This window comes from Chiloscyllium punctatum, chromosome 33, assembly GCF_047496795.1.
Source record: "Chiloscyllium punctatum isolate Juve2018m chromosome 33, sChiPun1.3, whole genome shotgun sequence".
Lineage (NCBI taxonomy): Eukaryota > Metazoa > Chordata > Chondrichthyes > Orectolobiformes > Hemiscylliidae > Chiloscyllium > Chiloscyllium punctatum.
The window spans coordinates 11,970,167-11,991,168 of record NC_092771.1 but is presented as its reverse complement, the minus strand read 5'-3'; the positions used below and the strand labels follow the sequence as shown (position 1 = coordinate 11,991,168).

At 43.9% G+C, this 21,002-nt stretch overlaps 1 protein-coding gene across 2 annotated transcripts in view; it reads left to right on the top strand.

The window, feature by feature from the left end:
• LOC140458435 (dual oxidase 2-like) overlaps positions 1-21,002 on the top strand; it is a 91,775-nt gene that overhangs the window by 1,887 nt on the left and 68,886 nt on the right. Inside the window, exons 1-10 of one of the 2 annotated variants that reach the window (XM_072552994.1) lie at positions 1,053-1,523; positions 8,197-8,320; positions 9,745-9,828; positions 12,694-12,858; positions 14,143-14,330; positions 16,387-16,588; positions 17,246-17,473; positions 19,301-19,467; positions 19,897-19,957; positions 20,074-20,170. In XM_072552994.1, the coding sequence (XP_072409095.1) occupies positions 8,242-8,320; positions 9,745-9,828; positions 12,694-12,858; positions 14,143-14,330; positions 16,387-16,588; positions 17,246-17,473; positions 19,301-19,467; positions 19,897-19,957; positions 20,074-20,170 (1,271 nt within the window). In that variant the 5' untranslated portion in view covers positions 1,053-1,523; positions 8,197-8,241. Of the gene's footprint in view, positions 1-1,052; positions 1,524-8,196; positions 8,321-9,744; positions 9,829-12,693; positions 12,859-14,142; positions 14,331-16,386; positions 16,589-17,245; positions 17,474-19,300; positions 19,468-19,896; positions 19,958-20,073; positions 20,171-21,002 lie in introns of those variants that run through there. The other variant, XM_072552995.1, reaches the window with a different exon arrangement.

Below are 21,002 nucleotides of genomic sequence, written 5' to 3'. Positions count from 1 at the left end.
TATGCACAAGTTGGGCCGAAGGGTCTGCTGTTGCGCTGTATGACTCGACGTTTCTAAATAAGTGCATGGTGTCGACTAGGTTAGTTGACCGGCCCAGTCAAAGGGCGCTATTCCAGGGCAATGGTTAGGAGAATGGAGGGTTGGGAAGGAGAAGGGAAAATCCTTGTTTTCGCTGCTGAGCACACGGTACAATTCAAACATTCGTTCGCTCTCAATCACATGGAGAAATCAGACAGTATACCTTGGAAGAGTGGGGGCGGGATGTACAGAAATAGCTGGTAAAGAATTTCAGCAGCTCTGGCAGCATCCATGGAGAGAACGCAGAGTTAATATTTTTAGTAGACCCCAGGAGGGGTTTGGGATTCAGAAATTCCTGTTGGGAATCAGTACCAGTTAAACCCAGTGCACCGTAATCCGTATAGTTTTTTCCTCTTTTTTTTAACACCCGGACCAACCAACCCAACCGCCCCCGTGGTTCAACACTTCAACTCCCCCTCCCACTCCACCAAGGACATGCAGGTCCTTGGACTCCTCCATTGCCAGACCATGGCAACACGACGGTTGGAGGAAGAGCGGCCGAGGACCCTCCAACCACAAGGGATGAAAACTCAGATTTCTCCAGTTTCCTCATTCCCCCTCCCCCCCCCCCCCCCCACCTTGTCTCAGTCCCAACCCTCGAACTCAGCACCACCTTCCTAACCTGCAATCTTCTTCCTGACCTCTCCGCCCCCACCCCCACTCCGGCCTATCACCCTCATCTTAACCTCCGCCCCTCCCCCAAGTCCCTCCTCCCTACCTTTTATCTTAGCCTGCTTGGCACACTTTCCTCATTCCTGAAGAAGGGCTCATGCCCGAAACGTCGATTCTCCTGCTCCTTGGATGCTGCCTGACCTGCTGCGCTTTTCCAGCAACACATTTTCAGCACCGTAATCCTGACAATCCAATTGATGCAAACACAGTGCGGCCTAGTCAACACGGCAAGGAGAAATATTTGACTGACTGGAATTCTTGCATTTAAAACATTAAAGAGGGTAAATTTTCAAAGACGGGGCATTTGAGAAGATGCAATCAGCAGTTAGTGAACGTGTAGAGAGAGAGAGAAAAATCCCAGGATCCCTGCTAGACTAACTCCACAACATCTCCAGGGAAATGAACCGAATAAGTTTATCCTTAAACTGATTAAGATCCCCTCCAATCGAAGATTCTCAAATTGAAATCTGTGAAACAAAACAAAAACGTAGCCGGAGAAACTCAGCAGGACTTGCGGAATCTGCGGAGAGAGAAACAGAGTGAGCACTGCAGGTCAAGAACTCAATTTGCAGAAACAAGACTGAAATGGCTGGAAAAGCTCCGAGTTAATTTCTCTACACAGATGCTGCCAGACCTGTTCAGCTTTTCCAACAATTTCTGTATCGTTTCTGATTTCCAGCATCCGCAGTCCTGTTGGTTTTTATTCAGCACTTTGACCCCGCTCCAGCATTCTGGATTAGGACTGATCAAGGCTTCCTTTATTTTGAGGGCAGGTATACGAATTTATGACAGTTCTGACAACTCCCATGTTAAGAGCTCAACCGATTATGTCGAATCTGTGGAGAAAATCAGAGTTCACATTTCTGGTCCGGTGCCCCTTCCTCAGAACTCCATTAATGTTTGACTCAATTATCATGAAGTTAATTTGTGTTCCTCTGCATCTCTCAGTTAGGTCTGTTTGGTTTTTAAAGAAAAGCTCTTTCTCATTTTGTACCGGAGTTACGGCTTGAGAAATCTAAACCATATCCCCCCCCCCCCCCACAAACAGACACCCATGTGTTATGTCCAGGTCGAGACCCCCTATCCCGTTCCCTGCCTGACCGCTGGGGGCGCTCCGGCTGCTCTTGACTCGCCCCTTTGTAGGGTTCCACAGTAGATTAGAATTTGGACTATGTTCGGAGCCCCCACCACAGCACAAGAGGGGAGTTAACACAAATAAAACAAGCACAGATTTGATCAGAGAGAGGATAAACCCGATGGGATGAAAAGACGAGTGTTTAACCTGGCATCAAGCTGGCGAGGACAGCTTAAAGTGGTGAAGTTGTTTAACATGCGGACATAAAATATTCATTCTACCTCTTACACTATAACCATATATAGTTTAAACAATGGACGAAATTGTTGAATATAAAATCACATAATATACTTACATAATACATAATCCATTGGCTGTTTAAGTTAAATAGTTTATATGCGCACAACATTTTTCTTAGGAATCTCCTCTGTCTACAAGAGATTTTCCTGCCCCTCGGATGCTGCCGGACCTGCTGTGCTTTTCCAGCACCACGCTAATGTAGACTCTGATCTCCAGCACCTCCAGTCCTCACTTTTGCCTAATTAATAAATATTGTCCAGTTGCTGGAAAAGCTCAGCAGGTCTGCCAGCATCTGTGGAAGGAATGTGCTCTGAGGAAGGGTCACTCGATCCGAAAGTTAACTTTGCTTTCTCCCCACAGACGCTGCCAGACCCGCTGAGCTTTTCCAGCAATTTCTGCTTTGTTTCTCATTTCTAACATCTACAGTTCTTTTTGGTTTTTAATATTGTGTATTAGTATATATTAACAATACATAATGCAATTCCTGTATAATGTTGAAGCAAATGACAAAATAGTTGATTATATAGAATCCCTACAGTGCAGAAAGAAAGAGGCCATTTGGCTCATCAAGTCTGTACTGAAGAGCATCCCAACCTATCCCTGTATTTCCCATGGCTTACCCGCCTAGCACACTCTTAGATATGATGAGTAATTTAGCAGGCCCAGTCCACCCTAACCCACATGGACTGTGGGAGGAAACTGGAGCACCCAGAGGAAACACACACAGACACGGGGAGAATGTACAAACTCCACACAGTCACCCAAGGGTGGAATCAAACCCGGGTCCCTGGCACTGTGAGGCAGCAGTGCTAACCACTGAGCCACCGTTCTGCCCAAGTATATGTGTGCATTAGTCATAATATTATCTAATGTATTCTATAACACAATAATGATATAAATGATGAAAAAATAAAGTAGTGAAAGTTAAACATATGGCACGTTAACTGTACTATATAATTTTTTTTCTCTATACATGAACCAAAGGATCTTGGTTGTCACAGATTAACAATTGTAAAATCTGAGAGTTTAATGTAATGAATAGGACATTTTCCTGAATCATCCAGGTAATTATCCAACCAGAATTTGTTTTTAAATGCCTTTTTATAAGAGACTGGTTGTTGTTGTGGTTCTGTTCGCCGAGCTGGGAATTTGTGTTGCAGACGTTTCGTCCCCTGTCTAGGTGACATCCTCAGTGCTTGGGAGCCTCCTGTGAAGTGCTTCTGTGATGTTTCCTCCGGCATTTATCGTGGCTTGTACCTGCCGCTTCCGGTTGTCCATTCCAGCTGTCCGCTGCAGTGGCCGGTATATTGGGTCCAGGTCAATGTGCTTATTGGCACTCATCCACAGATTCAATCACCTTCCTGCTGGTCACTTCTGCAAAATATCCTGCAAAGAGCAGTTGGACCAAAACTCAATTGAAAGCAAAATATAGTGGACGCTGGAAATCCGAAACAACCGCAGAATACTGGGGAAACTTAGCAGGAAGAGACATACTGACCTCTAAATCTTAACTCTATCTCTCTCTCGCTTTCTCTGTCCACAGATGCTGCCAGATCTGCTGAGTTTCTCCAGCATTCTGTGCTTATGTTTCAGTCAGACCTCAGTACTCACCCACAACATGTGAAAACCTAACAGTTGACGGACACAAAGATGATCAAATGATGGTCATCACCACCTACTGCTAGCCTGATAGTAGAACTTGCATTTATATAACGCCTTTCATGACTTCAGGGCATCCATGGACAGACAGCAAGCTAGTGTTTCAAGTCCAGATAGTAGAACTTGCATTTACATAGCACCTTTCATGATTTCATGGGCATCCCAAGGCAAATTACTCCCACTGACCTAATTAAAGGACAGTCACTGTTGTGATATGGGAAACTCAAATTGTGCACAGCAAGCTCCCATACACAACAATGAGACTAGGGGCCATATTATTAAGGTGAGAGGAGAAAGAAATATGGGCAATTTTTTTACAAAGAGGGTCATTCACGTGTGGAATGAACTTCCTGAGGAACTGGTGGATGTGGGTACACTAACAACATTTAAAAGACATTTGGATAAGTACATGAAGAGGAAAAGTTTGGAGGGATATGGGCCAGGAGTGGGTAGATGGTCTAGTTTAGTTTGGGATTGTGTTTGGCATGGACTAGTTAGAATGAACGGTCTGTTTCCATGCTGTATTACTCTATGCCTGTGACTATAGTGTGTTGCTGGAAAAGCACAGCTGGTCAGGCAGCATCCGAGGAGCAAGAGAATCGACATTTCAGGTATAAGCTCTTCATCAGGAATGCGGCTTGTGGGCCAGGGGCTGAGAGATAAATGGGAGGGGGTGGGGTTGGGGGGAAGGTAGCTGAGAAAGCAATAGGTGGATGAAGGTGAGGGAGAAGGTGATAGGTCGGGGATGCTGGAGCAGATGGATGGGAAAGGTGATGGACAGGTCCAGAGGGTGGTGCCGAGTTGGAGTTTGGGACTCGGATAATGTGGGGGAGGGGAAATGAGGAAGCTGTTGAAATCCACATTTATCCCATGTGGCTGAAGAGTCCCAAGGCAGAATATGAGGCGTTCTTCCTCCAGATGTTGGGTGGTAACTGTTTGGCGATGGAGGAGGCCCAGGAACTGCGTGTCCTTTCTGGAGTGGGAGGGGGAGTTGAAGTGTTCAGTCACAGGGCGGTGGGGTTGGTGGGTGCGGTTGTCCCAGAGATGTCCTCTGAATCGATCCTCAAGAAGGCGTCTTGTCTCCCTGATGTATGGGAGACCACACTAGGTGAAACAGATACAGTAGGTGACATTGGTAGAGGTACAGGTAAATTTCTGATGAACGTGGAAGGATCCTTTGGGCCCAGCAACACACTCTCGACTCTGATCTCCAGCATCTGCAGTCCTCACTTTCTCCTATGCCTATAACTATGACCAGATCAGCAGATTTCTTTCTTAAATGATGTTGGTAGGATTACAGTTATCTTCAAAAAAAGTTGACATCAGGTCCTTAGCATCAGCTGTTGCCATTTACTAAATTAAGGAATGTGGGGATAGCCCAGGAAAAAAAGTGACTTTCAAATAGATTAGCCATGATCTCTTTGAATGGTGGAGTAGTTCAAGGGACCAAATGGCTTCTTCCTGCTGCTATTTGCAATGTACCGAATGGGAATATAGTGTGGCTCAGAAAAGGATTGAAAACTCAAGCCATTTCGCACAGCGGCGTTCTCTGTCAGATCCTGACAGAGACGTTTCATCTTCACTGCAATCCCTTTAATGGGTCAGCACTTCACAACAATCTCATGTTTCCATGTTTTATTATCTAACTGGTGATAAATGGGCAGCACGGTGGCACAGTGGTTAGCACTGCTGCCTCACAGCGCCTGGTTCAATTCCCACCTCAGGCAATTGTCTGTGTGGTGTTTGCACATTCTCCCCGTGTCTGCATGGGTTTCCTCCGGGTGCTCCGGTTTCCTCCTACAGTCCAAAGATGTGCAGGTTAGGTGAATTGGCTATGCTATATTGCCCATAGTGTTAGGTGAAGGGGTAAATGTAGGGGAGTGGGTCTAGGTGGGGTTGCTCTTCGGAGGGTTGGTGTGGACTTGTTGGGCCGAAGGGCCTGTTTCCACACTGTAAGTAATCTAATCTGAATTGAGGAAGGAGGTGGTGCAGCAAGGCCTAGGTATCATCACTCACCAGTCACTAAAAATAAGCATTGCAGGAGCAGCAGATGGTGAAGAAGGCAAATGGTATGTTGCCTTCATGGTGAGAGGATTCGAGTACAGGAACAGGGATGTCTTGCTGCAGTTAAACGGAGCCTTGATGAGACCACAGCTGGAGTTTTGCGCACTGCTATGGTCTCCTTATCTGAGGAAGGATGTTCTGTTGATGGAGGAAACTCAAGAGAAGATTTATCAGACTTCATTTATCAGGACTGACATACAGGGAGACACTGGATCAGTCAGGACTGTATTCATGTAGGAGCAAATTATTGCAGATGCTGGAATCTATACTGAACAAATAAATACTGGAAATCACAGTAGGTCAGGCAGCATCCATGGACAGAGAGCAAGCTAAATGTTTCAAGTCCTGATGCAGGGTCACCTCGCCTTAAAACATTAGCTTGTTTTCTCTCCACAGATGCTGAGATCTCCAGCATTTTTTTTGTTCAGGACGATATTCATTAGAAGAATGAGAGTGATGGGGCAGAATGTCATGGAAACCTCTAAATTTCTGACAGGATTAAACAAAGTAGATGCAGAAAGGATGTTCTTGTGACTGGGAGGCCGGAACCACGGGTCACAGTCTAAGGATAAGGGGTAAGCCTTCTGGGACCGAGATGAAGAGAAAGTCTTGTCATCCTGAAAGTGGTGAGCCTGTAGAATTCTCTGCCACAGGAAACTGTGGAGGCCAGAAATATTGAAGACTTTCAAGACAGATGTCGATATAGTTCTTAGGGCTAAAGGGAGCAAAGGGTATGGGGAGAAAGTGGAAACGGGGTACTCAGTTGGATGATCAGCCATGATCATATTGAATGGCGGAGTAAGATCAAAGGGCTGAATGGCCTCATACTCCTGTTTTCTGTCTTTCTATGTTGATACAGGTACAGTGCATTCAATAAGAGTGACTTTCAATCCCAGTTTAAGAGAGTGACTTCATTGTTGCTCCCCATTCCAATCAGTAGCAATTTTCAGCATCTGTTTTCCAACTTAAAAAAAAATGCATTTCCTATCTTTCTTCTGATTTTCATTTAAGAATAGAAAAGTGCAATTTCAGCTTAATTTGTTGATCCTCTCCCATTAAACATTCAATTTTGTCGCAATGAATTACATAATTTGCACTCAGAATGCAGTCTTTTCATTCCTGACAAATCTGTGATAGAGCCATAGAGTCGTAGATTCACACAGCACAGAAACAGGCTCTTCGGTCCAACTCATGGGAGAACAATACCGATACTGACGAGAGATGACCCTGGTCCAATTCAAATTGGAAACTGACCTTTAAGCAGCAATCCATACCTGAGAGATTGTTCAGTATCTAATACTGGGTGGAGCTGATTGGTTAGGCTGGGGTTCTGGGTATGTGGGTGGGTATAGGAATTCCTATATGTTTGTTCCTGCATTTGCTAATTAGAACATAGAACATAGAACAATACAGCACAGAACAGGCCCTTCGGCCCACGATGTTGTGCCGAACTTCTATCCTAGATTAAGCACCCATCCATGTACCTATCCAAATGCCGCTTAAAGGTCGCCAATGAATCTGACTCTACCACTCCCACGGGCAGCGCATTCCATGCCCCCACCACTCTCTGGGTGAAGAACCCACCCCTGACATCTCCCCTATACCTTCCACCCTTCACCTTAAATTTATGTCCCCTTGTAACACTCTGTTGTACCCGTGGAAAAAGTTTCTGACTGTCTACTCTATCTATTCCTCTGATCATCTTATAAACCTCTATCAAGTCACCCCTCATCCTTCGCCGTTCCAACGAGAAAAGGCCGAGAACTCTCAACCTATCCTCGTATGACCTACTCTCCATTCCAGGCAACATCCTGGTAAATCTTCTCTGCACCCTCTCCAAAGCTTCCACATCTTTCCTAAAGTGAGGCGACCAGAACTGCACACAGTACTCCAAATGTGGCCTAACCAAAGTCCTGTACAGCTGCAACATCACCTCACGACTCTTGAATTCAATCCCTCTGCTAATGAACGATAATACTCCATAGGCCTTCTTACAAACTCTATCCACCTGAGTGGCAACCTTCAAAGATCTATGTACATAGACCCCAAGATCCCTCTGTTCCTCCACCTGACCAAGAACCCTACCATTAACCCTGTATTCCGCATTCTTATTTGTTCTTCCAAAATGGACAACTTCACACTTGGCAGGGTTGAACTCCATCTGCCACTCCTCAGCCCAGCTCTGCATCATATCTAAGTCCCTCTGCAGCCGACAACAGCCCTCCTCACTGTCCACAACTCCACCTATCTTTGTATCATCTGCAAATTTACTGACCCACCCTTCGACTCCCTCATCTAAGTCATTAATAAAAATTACAAACAATTAGATGACTTTTTTCTTGTTGCAGCTGAACGACTTGGAGAAACATCTGGGGTATCAGTGCCCCATCAAAATGAAGAAAGTGACACCAACACACCTCTGGATGGTGCTGGTCACTGCCTGGATTCACCTCTCCCACATTCCAATCACATGTAAGTCAACTTGCCCTTTTTCAATGTTGAGTATAGAGTGTAAAAGGGAGTTGGTGGTGGGAATCTGGAATTCACCGCCTGAAAAGATGGTAGAGGCAGAAATTCTCATAATATTTAAGATTTATGTTGCTGGCGTTGAAGGATTTGAACTGTAGGGAGAGGCTATATTGTTCTGGAGCATCGGTAGCTGAGGGTTGACCTTACAGAGGTTTATGAAATCATGAGGGGCATGGATAGGGTGAATAGCCATTTTTTTTTCCCCAGGGAAGGGGAGTCCAAAACTAGGAGCCATAGGCTTAAGGTGCAAAGGGAAAGATTTAAAAGACCTATGGGCCAACTTTGTCGTGCAGAGGGTGGTACGTGTATAGAATGAGCTACCAGAGGAAGTGGTACAATTACAACATTTAAAAGGCATCTAGCTGGGTTATATGAATAGGAAGGGTTTAGAGGGATATGGGCCAAGTGCTGACAAATGGGAATAGGTTAATTTAGGACAACTGGTTGGCATGGACGAGTTGTACTGAAGGGTCTGTTTCGGTGCTGTGCAATTCTATGACTTTATGATTCCAAGTATCCAGGTAAACACAAGAAATGTGAAGCTATGAGCCAAGTGCTGGAAACTGGGATTAAAATAGTTAGGTGGTTGGCTTTGCAGACTCAATGGACTGAAGAGCCTTTTCATGTGCTGTAGATCTCTATGACTCTATAAGTACCATTGTTAGCTCTTAAATATTTTTAATCAACCATGCTTTAATCAGACATGTGGCACACCTCTAGAGCAGGTTGGACTTCCTGACTCAGAGGTAGGAACAATGCAACTACGCCACCCTCCCTCCTCTAGCTCTTGTACTTACTCTCTCTTGATGGGAATATGGATGCCCTTGGCCATGCCAGGGATTTATTGTCCATCGTTAATCTTTCCTGGGGTTGTCTCTGTCTTGACATTGCAGACCAACACCCATATTCCAACAACAATTTATTTTATGTTATAAAAGCGATCTGATAACAAATCAGTTGCTTGTTTATTGATGAACCTACTTTGGCTTTTAAGGACTCGAGTCACGAGGTGGGACTTAAAGCCAGGACCTTGTGCTTCAAGGGCCAAAGTGTTCTCCACAGATTAACTCTTACTGCTTGGTCCCCACCTTCCCCATCACTCTCACTGCTCTCTCCTCATATCCCTGCAATTGGCTCCATGTACTTATTGTAACGTTCAAAATTTTAAAGTGCAGTCATGCTCTCAATCACATTGAGTTGTTCTTTAATGAATTATAAACCATTTTCTCATGTGCACAGATTTCTTCTGTTGTTAATCAGAACTTCCATCAAACTAGTTCTTTTCACTTGTCAATATTTATTTAACAGACGTGAGTGATTAATCCAAGCATTTTCATGTTGGTCACTTAATGTCTTGTCTTTCTAAGCTGCTCAGCAGAATATCAACTGGGAGACACAGAGATATGATGGATGGTATAACAACCTTGCCTTTCATAGCCGAGGAGCAGCTGGTAAGAAGCTATCTCTTTTTCACGCTCTGTCATTTTAAATTCACAAGCAAATATCTAACTCATCTTTAGCTTGAAATAGTTCCAAATATTTAGGCTGGATGTTAATATCAGTGATATACAGTATGGAATCAGTGAAGCTTGAATTAAGAACTTGAATGGGGTTTGTTATCAATGCAAGTCACCTAATATGGGGCAAACGCTGTATCCGTGGAGTCAGTTACCCCAGTTTCAGTTACCCGCCGTTTACTGTGGCCCAAATATATTACAGGGAACGTTCCAGAACCAGGGACCAGGGGGCTGCCAGGAAGGTAAATATCCCAATTAAATGATTGGGTTCCTTTTTATCTGCAGTTTTGGGTTTCCACGGTAGTTCTTAGAACACATCCCCCACAGGTAAGGGGGCCTACTGTACTCCCCAGTGTGCATGGTTTTCCCATGACTTGCAATCTGAAAGTTTACTTCCTGAAGGCAAAGTCACCACCGTCCCTAGATGGAAAGGGAGAGACATATGGCGAGTTTAACCTGAGGGTCATCACATCTCAGGCAAAGTTGAGAAAGCAGAGCCTTCATTGCAACCTCGGCTACTACAGGAATTGAACCCACAGTGTTGGCATTACTCTCTATCACAAACCAGCCATCCAACAAACTGAGCCATCCGTTACTATCGAATCACTCATTTGTAGGGAACCTAAACATTGTTAGGAGGAAACAAGAAGTCAAAGATTTTTGTCTTGAACTCATTGGGACCAGGAAGCAAGAAGCAAACTAGAGAAAAGGGAGTTGTGAAGGTTATTTAAGGGACACCCTTTTGTACGACATGAGAAGAAGGGTATGGATGGGTTGGGCCATTATTAGCATGGGGATGTGGCAAGAATAGTTAACTGTCACTCTCAGTTCTCAGGCCAAGCAGGTAGATTCTAATTGGTCAGGATAATACAATCTGACCGATCAAGTCTACTTGCCTGGTTTGAGAACTAAGATTGACAGCTAACTACTCTTGCTGTATATCCATGCTCAATCTCTCCTCATGCTGTCCATTCTTTCCAGTCTGTTTTTTTTGTGTGTCCTATTCCCCGTGGAGTGCAAGGCAAAGAGTTTCAACTTCTTCTCTCCCCAATATTACAGAATCTTAAAATCTGCAGCACAGGAGGAGCCTATTGGAGCCATTATATCTGTGCTGGCTGAAAAGGAGTTATCCAGTCAAAAGCCACTTTCTGTCACTTGGTCAGTAGTCCTGCAGATACAGCACCAGAGCTGTATTTCCAAGATTTGTTTCTTTGAATGCAATGAGTTTTTCAGTTACAACTACTTTTTTTTCAGGCAATGAGTTTCAGGCCTCCACCACCTTCTGGGTGATAAATAAAAGTTTTCTGAACTCCCCTAATGCCTTTAATTTTATCTATCCTTGTTATCGACCCCAGTGTTAACAAAATATAAGTCCTCCCTTTCACCTATGTTCTTCAAGTTTATACACCTCATTGGAATCCTACCTTAGTGCCAAATCAAACACGCTCAACTTGCCCAAGTTCTCCTCATAGCAAAAATTCTCCAATGCTGACAGAATTCTTGTAAATCTCAAGACTAGTGCAGTCAGTCCTTCCTGAAATGTTGGAACTGGAACTGTATGCAGTACTGTAGCTGTGATCTATCCAGTGTTATATACAGGGCTGCTTAGTACTACCACAATGTGGGTACAGCTCCTTGTGTAGATATTTTCAATTCAGGCACATCTCTGGAGTAGGTGGAACCTCTTATTCATTGCATCGCTGTTAAGGGCATCCTTTACTGCTCACCCCTAATTGCCCTTGAGAATTAAGAGTTAACTAAGTTGCTTTGGATTGGATGGATACTTCCTTCGCTGAAGGGCTCTCGTGAACCAGATGGATTTGTGCAACCTCTGATGATAATTTCATGCTTATTATGCATATCTTGCAAATCCAGATTTACCATTCAAGTTCCACCGATGGCCGCGATAGGGTTTGAATGAGTCCAGCTACAGCATTAGCTTAGAGCACAGTGTTACTGGCCCAACAATGTGACCACTATACTGCCATTTTCCACAGTTTGTCTGGGTAAGACCTGCCCCCCTTAAAGCAGCTACAAATTTACCGTCGAATTAATAGTCTTAACAATGTGAAGTCTGAATTGCTGCTTTGCTTTTAGTGTCTAGCATTTCCAGCTATGCTTTACAGAAGCAAGAGGTGCATAGCTATCGCACTTCAGGGATGCAGCAGAAGGTCAGCACAGTGGCTCAGTGGTTAGCACTGCTGCCTCACAGCACCAGGGGCATGGGTTTGATTCCAGCCTTGGGCGACTGTCTGTGTGGAGTTTGAACGTTTTCCCTGTGCCTGCACCTGCAGGTGCTTTGGTTTCCTCCCACAGTTCAAAGATATGTAGGTTAGCTGGATTGGCTATGCTAAATTGCCTGTTGTGTCTGGGGATGTGCAGGCTAGGTTAATTAATTATGGAGAAATGTGGGGTTACAGGGATTGGGTGAGATGCTCCTTGGTGGGTCGGTATGGGCTGAATGACATGCTTCCACAATCTAGGGATTCTATGACTTAAGAAGTGTGATCGCAGTGGGATTATAGCCTGGTGCAGGCAATCAGTTGGGATGAAATTATCTGGGATGAAACCCCATTGATGTTTGTAGCCAATCCCCACTCTCTGCAGCTGAAGGTCCCTATTGTAATGGGAGTTGTTTGTTTTTGGCAAAGGGCTGTTTGCTGAACCATGCACTACTGTACCTGATAATTTCTCAGGAAACAGGTTGTGCACAGGTGTAATTATTGCAGTGCATGGTTGGTCAGTCAAAGTAATCTCCTGCCTCCCCTGTGAAAAGACAATGCTTGTTTCTTTCTGCAGAATCACCGTTTATGCGCCGGTTGCCTGCTAGGTATGCAGATGGGGTGTACCAGGCTTTGAGTGAGCCCAAAGTACCGAATGCACGAATCCTCAGTAATATCATATCAAACGGATCAGCAGGACTTGCATCCATCACGAATAGCACGGTGCTGAGTGTTTTCTTTGGTAAGGATTCAGTTTATGAGGATGCACACAATTCCAGTGTTACAGGAACATGGGGAGGAGGTTGCCTATGACTGCTCTCTGTGCTACTTGGGCTTCCAGCCCAACCACCAGGCCTTCATAAGCACAATTACTGCCCACAGTGCCCAGAGAGAAGCTTCCCCTCGTATCATCAATTCATTTTTTGTAAATTTGCTCACAGAATGTGGGTATCTCTGCCCATCCCTAATTGCCCAGAGGGGCAGTTAGGAGTCAATCACATTGCTGTGGGTCTGGAGTCACGTGTAGGCCGGACCAGGTAAGGATGGCAGATTTCCCACTCTAAAGGGCATTATCTAACCAGATGGGATCTTCCCCCTGACAATTCACAGAATCCCTACAGTGTGGAAACAGACCATCCAACCTCAACAAGTCCACACCAACTCACCGAAGAGTAACCCACCCAGGCCCATTCCCCTACCCCCCCATTACTCTACATTTCTCCTGAATAATGCACCTAACCTACACATGCCTGAACACTAAGGGCAATTTAAGCTATTGCCTCCCCCTTCCACCTTATCGATTTGCCAAAACCTTTAGTTTCTCTGTTGCATGATGTGAGAGGAATGTGAAGTAGAATCAAGATGGTTGTTGGATTGTTTGGAAAGTTTATGTTTAAGGAATTCCTCTTATTTAAGACATACTTGAGAAAAGGAATGTCCTGGTTTCTAAATACAGTGACATTGTAAATGTATGTCTCCATAATGGAACTGCTGGTAAAATGCAAAGTTTATCTTCATAGCTATTTTTTCGACCTGTCTATCCATCCTTGTGATTTTTGTCAGCTTAGTTCATGCAGTTCAATTACAAAGTTCACTAGAATTATTGTAAAGTAGCTCTTTCCCCACAATAAAAAGAACTCTTGAGCCGGGGAAGTTCATTTTGAAATGGAGCATGTGCACCTTGAATGTAAGTCAGGCAATAAATTAACAGAGATGTGCTACAAATGATCAGAGGTAGGTCACATGCAGAGAAGAGAAACATTTGGAACAAGGATGAATTATTTAGATCCCAGCATCATGTGCAAACTGACAAGGTGTATAATAGAATTGGAAAAGTGATTGTTTTCCGCTAGTGAGCAAGTTATTCAACTGGGATAAATACCAAGGTGAATGTTTCACTGCATCAAGAAATCTTGAGACTTGTCCCTAGTTTGAGAGGAGTCTCTTTAATAGATTTACTGTTTTTTTTGAATGAGAAATTACATGATAAATAACCATTATATTTTGTTCTTCCAAACTTCAACAGGATACCATGTAATGTTTGAGATTTTAGACACAAGGCATCCTGCCTGTCCTCCTGAGTTTCTGGATGTTGTGATTCCGCACGGCGACACGGTATTCAATCCCAATGGGACAGAGAGTGTGAGGCTGCTGTTTCAACGCAGCGGGTGGGATCAACAATCAGGGCATAGCCCCAACAACCCGAGGAACCAGGTAAGAGGGGTATGTGGAGAAGAAAGTTCAGGAACACATCAGAACCTTTAACCAATCAAAGTAATGCCCTCTAGCTCCCCCCACCAAAGGTTTGTACAGAAGGGACAGGTGACACCAACTGGATGGGCATGCAGGAGGCTGGAACAACACAGTGAGCTCAGACACATCAGGAGGTGGAGAAGTCAACATTTCGGGTGTAACCCTCATTCAGGCTATGCCTGAACTGTCAAGTTCTCCATCTCTTGATGCTACCTGGCCTGCTGTGTTCTCCCAGCCTCCTGCCTGTCTACTTTGGATTCCAGCATCTGCAAGCTTTTTGTTCCTAACCAGCTGGATGGGAGAAGGCTTCAGAATCTGCCCTCCATCTTCTCCTTTCTGCGTGGACCTTCGAGCACGTTCTGAAACCAAATGACAACACGACGCTTAGAGGGAATGACAGGAAAGAAGCAGCACTGCTGAGATCAGCACATTCCCCGCGCTGTGACATCAGCACCAGTGCATGCACAGAGGACCCACTGTTACGTCATGTTTAAAAATGACAGACATTCCCTTGTGCTACTTCAGCAAATCCCTAACGAGCTCCCTGGTGGCTTCTCTTTCCCAAGTCTGAGAGTTGGTGCTTGGAGCGATGGTTGAAAGCACTTTGATAAACAAGGTGTTTGGAACTCTCTTCCAAAGGTGAATACTGGATCTGTTGTTGATTTTATATCTGAGATAGGTAGTGTTTTGTGAAGCAAAGGTATGAAAGGATAAGGGCCAAAGGCAGATATATGGAGTTCAGCCACACAGAAACATAGAAACATTGAAGATAGGAACAGGAGGAAGCCATTCGGCCCTTCAAACATGCCCTGCCATTCATCACAATCATGGCTGATTGTCCAACTCAATAACCTAACCCTGCTTTCTCCCCATAACCTTCAATCCCATTCACCCCAAGTGCTATATCTAGCTGACTCTTGAATACACTTAATGTTTTGGCATCAACTACTTCCTGTGGTAATGAATTCCACAGGCTCACCACTCTCTGGGTGAAGAAATGTCTCTTTGTCTCTGTTCTAAATGGTCCACCCCAAATCCTAAGAGTGTGATGCCTGGTTCTGGAAACACTCACCATCAGGAACATCCTCCCTGCACCTATCCAATGTGGCCCTGTTAGAATTTATAAGTTCCTATGAGACCACCACCTCACCTCCCCACCACCCCCCCCCCCCCACCCCCCACTCTTCTGAACTCCAGCCAAAACAATCCTAACCCAGTCAACCTCTCCTCATACATCAGTCCCATAATCCCCGGAATCAGCCTGGATAAACCTTCACTGCACTCCCCTCGGGAGCAGGAGCATCCTTCCTCAGAAAAGGAGACTGAAAATGTACCCAATATCTGAACCTTGTTGCGATTACATTATTAGTCGAATGCTTATTTTACTTTGCACTGCCCGTTAAGGTATCGTCCATATTTATTTATGCAGGTGTTGACCTGATTTTGTTTGTGTTGGGGTGGAAAGATTAAGAATATTACACGTTCATGTTAGGTTTATAGAATATTGGTGTCTCAGTTAGTGTCCATATCTCAACAATGTTGCCAATTGGAGGCCATAAGGGACAAGAAAACTAAATTATTATGTGCATATCTTGCCTTTAAAAGAGTTCACCAGTAACGACTCTACATGCTGTGTGTATGCACTGTTGCGACTCTGCCTGACAGTATGTTATGGGTTTGCAAACTGCGCACACAGAAAGGAATTGATTTGGTGTAAAGTCTGCTTCATAACTTATAATGTGTTTTACCATTTTAATTGAACTAGCCCACAGGTCAATCAGTCCTTGAAAAGCTATTGGTTATTAGACCCTCATTGTCATAGCAATGATCGCAAACATGGCTTGTAAGCGGAAGATTAAAGAGGGAAAGCAGTAGGTTACACCAGGAGTAAGCAGATCAGTGAAACAATGAACCAGTCGGAGAGAGAAAACTAAATCAGAAGGACTTTATAACATTTTCTTTCTCTTTGGCTTGTCCTTAATGAATCATTTTAATCCACTCCATTGATTTCCAACAGGTCAATGAAGTTACCGCATGGATAGATGGAAGCTCCATTTACGGATCGTCCCATTCTTGGTGTGACGAGTTACGGAGTTTCTCTGGTGGCCGACTTGCTTCGGGCTCGGACCCACTGCTTCCGAAACCAAGCACTGGAAAGTTGCCTATGTGGAATCACCCTGATCCAGCCACTGGCCAGACTGGCCTCCAAGGATTTTACGGTGAATATACAATATTTTGAACTTGTGACAAGTGGATAATGGCAATTAGTCATTATAACTTGTTCTAAGTACTGCTGTGCTCAGTATCATGCCAATGTAAAGCAGATAGACGCAGTAGCATTGAATAGCTGCCAACATTGGATTGTTCAATTTCATTAAGGGCAAAATCTAGGAAACCATCCAGCATTAATGTTTGCTTGTGTTAGGCATGTTTTATCTATTAAATGCAATTCACCTTCCTTATCAACCTTAAAATGTTTCACCTAATTAGAGTTCTGAGTACACATAATCTATATAAATAATTGAAGTCAACTTTGTGAATTAGTTTTCTGAGGACATAACAAAAAAGATTAATGAGTGCAGGGTTTTAGACATTGTCTACATGGACTTTAGTAAAGCCTTTATAAGGTTCTGCATGGTAGACTGATTAGTGAAGTTAGATCACATGGGAGAGGTTGCCAATTGGAGATAAAGTTGGCTTAATGATAGAGGGTTGTTTTTCAGACTGGAGGCTGGTGACCAACAGTGTTCCGCAGGGATCAGTGTTGGGTCTACTTTTGTTTGTAATTTACATAAACAATTTGGGATTACAAGTTAGTATGTATGGTTAGTAAGTTTGTAGATGATACCAAACTTGGAGATATTCAAGATTCACAGATTCAATCAATAAGCACATCGACCTGGACCCAATATACCGACCACTGCAACGGACAGCTGGAACTGACAACCGGAAGCAGCAGATTCAAACCACTATAAATGCCGGAGGAACATCACAGAAGCACTTCACAGGAGGCTCCCAAGCACTGAGGATGTCACCTAGACAGGGGACGAAACATCTGCAACACAAATTCCCAGCTTGGCGAACAGGACCACAACAACTTGGAGGTATAGTTGACAATGAAGAAGATTATCTGAGACCTTGATTAATTGAGCCAATGGGCTGAGGAGTGGCAGATGGAGTTGGATTTGGACAAATGTGAGGCATTGTATTTTGGTAAAACAAACGAGGGCAGGACATATACAGTTAATGGTAGGGCCCTGGGTAGTGTTGTAAAATAGAGACCTTGGAGTTCAGGTACACAGTTCTTTGAAAGTTGCATCACAGGTAGACAGGGTATTTAAGAAAGCGTTTAGCATGCTTGCCTTCATTGCTCAGACCACTGAGTGTAGGATTGGGAAGTCATGACGCTAAGGCTGTATAGGGATTGGTGAGATCACTTCTGGAGTACTGTGTCCAATTCTGGTCGCCTTGCTATAGGAAGGATATTATAAAACTGGAGAGGGTTTAGAAAAGACTGACCAGGATGTTGCTGGGACTGGAAGAGTTGACTTATAAGGATAGGCTCGGAGTTTTTTCACTGGAGTGTAGGAGATTGAAAGGTGACCTTACAAACGTTTATAGAATTATGAGGGGCACAGATAAGGTGACTAGCAAATGTCTTTTCCTGAGGGTGGGTGAGTTCAAAAGTAGGGGGGCATATTTGAAGGTAGAGAAGAAAGATTTAAAGGGACTTGAGGGGCAACTTTTTCACATGGTGGGTGGTTCATGTGTGGAATCAACTGCCAGAGGAAGTGGTAGATGCAGGTACAGTTCAACATTTAAAAAACATTTGGACATGTACATGAATAAGAAAGGTTTAGAGGCCAAATGGAGGCATTTGGGACTGGTTTAGTTTGGGAAACTGGTCGGCATGGATGATTTGGATGAAAGGGTCTGTTTCCATGCTGTATGTCTCTATGACTAACCTCTCACAAGGTAACTAAACTGGTTAGAGGGTTACTGAGAAACCTAACATCTTAAGCAAATGGGAAAATGATTATTAAATGGTAAAACCATCATGGAATAAGACATGGGTGCTATTTTCCTCATTGAGCTTTTGAACTCAGCTCATCATTGTTCGACAAGGCGAAATTTGGAAACCAAGTGTTCTACCGCGTGGAAAGGTAAAACTAGCAGGAGAGGCATTACCATTGTGTCTCTATCTATTCCCATGAAATAACCTTACAGGAGGCTTGGGGAAAAAATGCATTCACTTCCTATCTCACCCACAGTTATTTAATATCTGTGGGAGATGAAGACCAGGTGAAGAATATGACTTTCTGCACCCCCAGATCTGATTGCGTATTGGTGCCAATGAAATCCCTGACACCTGAGGCTTCCTTGGGCCGTCCAACTATCCATGTCACATGACCAAACACAGGCTTTGCCAAGTTCTAATGGTAGCAAAATCCAGTGTCTGTAGTGAAGAGAGCTAGAAAATCCAACAGTACTGTCCATTTTCTGTAGCATCTTCAGATTTGTGACTTATCAACTTTGCCAATCCTACAGTACAGTATGGGGGAGGGGCATGCAACTTCTCAACAGCCCTCTTCACATTTTATGTTTTGGGGGACAAAGAGGGGAAAGAAGAGAAGACATGAACATTGTTAGCTTTATTTGATTAACTACATAGAAAGAGGTTTCTTAATGAGGATTATAATTGTAGATACGTTCTCACCAACCTGTTCAGAGATGTTATTGTACACCTCTGGAGTAGGTATGACTTTAATGCAGGTTACCTAGTCTAGAGTTAGGGACACAACCACTGCATCACAGAACCTTCAAGGGTATAATTGTATTCTGGTGCAAATTCTCTGCAAGGAAATAAAATTTAAAAAAAACTCTAGTGAGCGTCTGACAATTGTTGAATGAAGGTATCAATTCTGTTCTAGATTTTGGAAATGCAGCAGCCAATGAAAGCCCATTCATCATGGCAGAGAGCATCATTTGGTTCCGCTATCACAATTACCTGGCTTCTCAGTTTGAAGCTCAGAACTCCTCGTGGTCGGATGAAGATATATTCCAGCACGCCAGAAAGTGGGTGATTGCCTCGTTCCAGGTAATTTGGTGAAAACACAAATTTACAATCAATGCTATATATAAACCACACTGTTAACATCAGCCTTCATTTCATCATCACCTTACTCTGTAGCCCCCACCCACTCAACAACCTCCGAGGTCTCCACATTGTCCCACTCTGGCCTCTTATCCACCCCGATTTTAATTATTCCAGTATTAGCAAACATACCCTCACCCACCAAGATGCCAGAATCTAGAGTTCCTTTTACAAACCTCTTGTTCCCTTCTGAAAATCAACCACTTCAACTGAAGTCACCATTCCTCAATACCCCTACATGTACCAAATGTTGCTGATTCCAGTCTTGAGTTGTTTTAAAGACATTATTTATTCAGATGCCAAGCTGGTGTTCCATGCCAAGTATAAACTCAACCTGTACTTCTCCTCTAACCATTAACTTCATCTTTGCAGAACATTGTACTTTATGAGTGGTTGCCAAAATACCTGGGAACAAACATACCTGATTATACTGGTAAGATGCCTGGAATGTGATTATCTCAGATGCAAAAAGTTAAAAAGAAAACTTTCTGTGCTGGTTCAGTTCAGTTTCTCTCATCAAGACTGTAAATCCTTTCCTGGGTTTCACAGGGTACAAGGCGTTTGTTGATCCTGGCATCTCGCCCGAGTTTCAAGCTGCTGCCATCAGATTTAGTGCCAGTCTGGTACCTCCAGGGGTTTACATGAGGTAACAAGGAGTTGATACGCCATTGTTGTTTGTTTTAACATTATTTGTTTCCTTTATTTTCCAATATGGTATTTATTGGCTCTGATTTCTTAAATTTCCTCTTGGACTGTTATCCAGAAAGATGTTACACCTGACCCAGTGGCTGGCTCTCCTGCTTATGAAAGATTGAGGGATTTGAGCTTGTCTTTTACTGACTCGAGTGCAGTGCCGAAGGAGTGTTGTACTGTTAACAGTTCATCGAATGGATGACTCATTGAACTGTTTATCTAACTCTTGGTTTAGACAGATGTAAAACATCAGCACATGGAGAATTCCCTAGCACACTGCTGACATTAACCTCTCAACAAAAACAATGAAAATCGATTATTTGATCATTTATCCCATTATTATATTATTTGTGGGATCTTACAATGGGCTCCCATGTTTCTTACATCATAGCAGTAACAATGCTTCAAAAGCCTGCATTTTGTCTTTAAAGTCCCTTTCTTAAAATAAATGTTTCTTCCATGGGATGTGGGTGTCGCTGGCAGGGCCAACATTATTGCCCACCTCTAATTACCCTGCAGGGGGTGCTGGTGAGCTGCCTTCTTGAACTGCTTGGTCCATGCGGTGTCAAGAGACTCACAATGCTTTTAGATAGGGAGTTCCAGGATTTCGATCCAATCTCAGTGAAGGAATGGCGATATAGTTTTGAGCTTGGGCTGACAAGCTGGCAAGTATCATTCAAGTCGCTCAAGTACCAGGCAATGGCCAACAAGAGAGAATCTAAGTGTCACTCCTTGACATTCATTGACATCACCATCACTGAATCCCCCACGACCGACAACCTGGG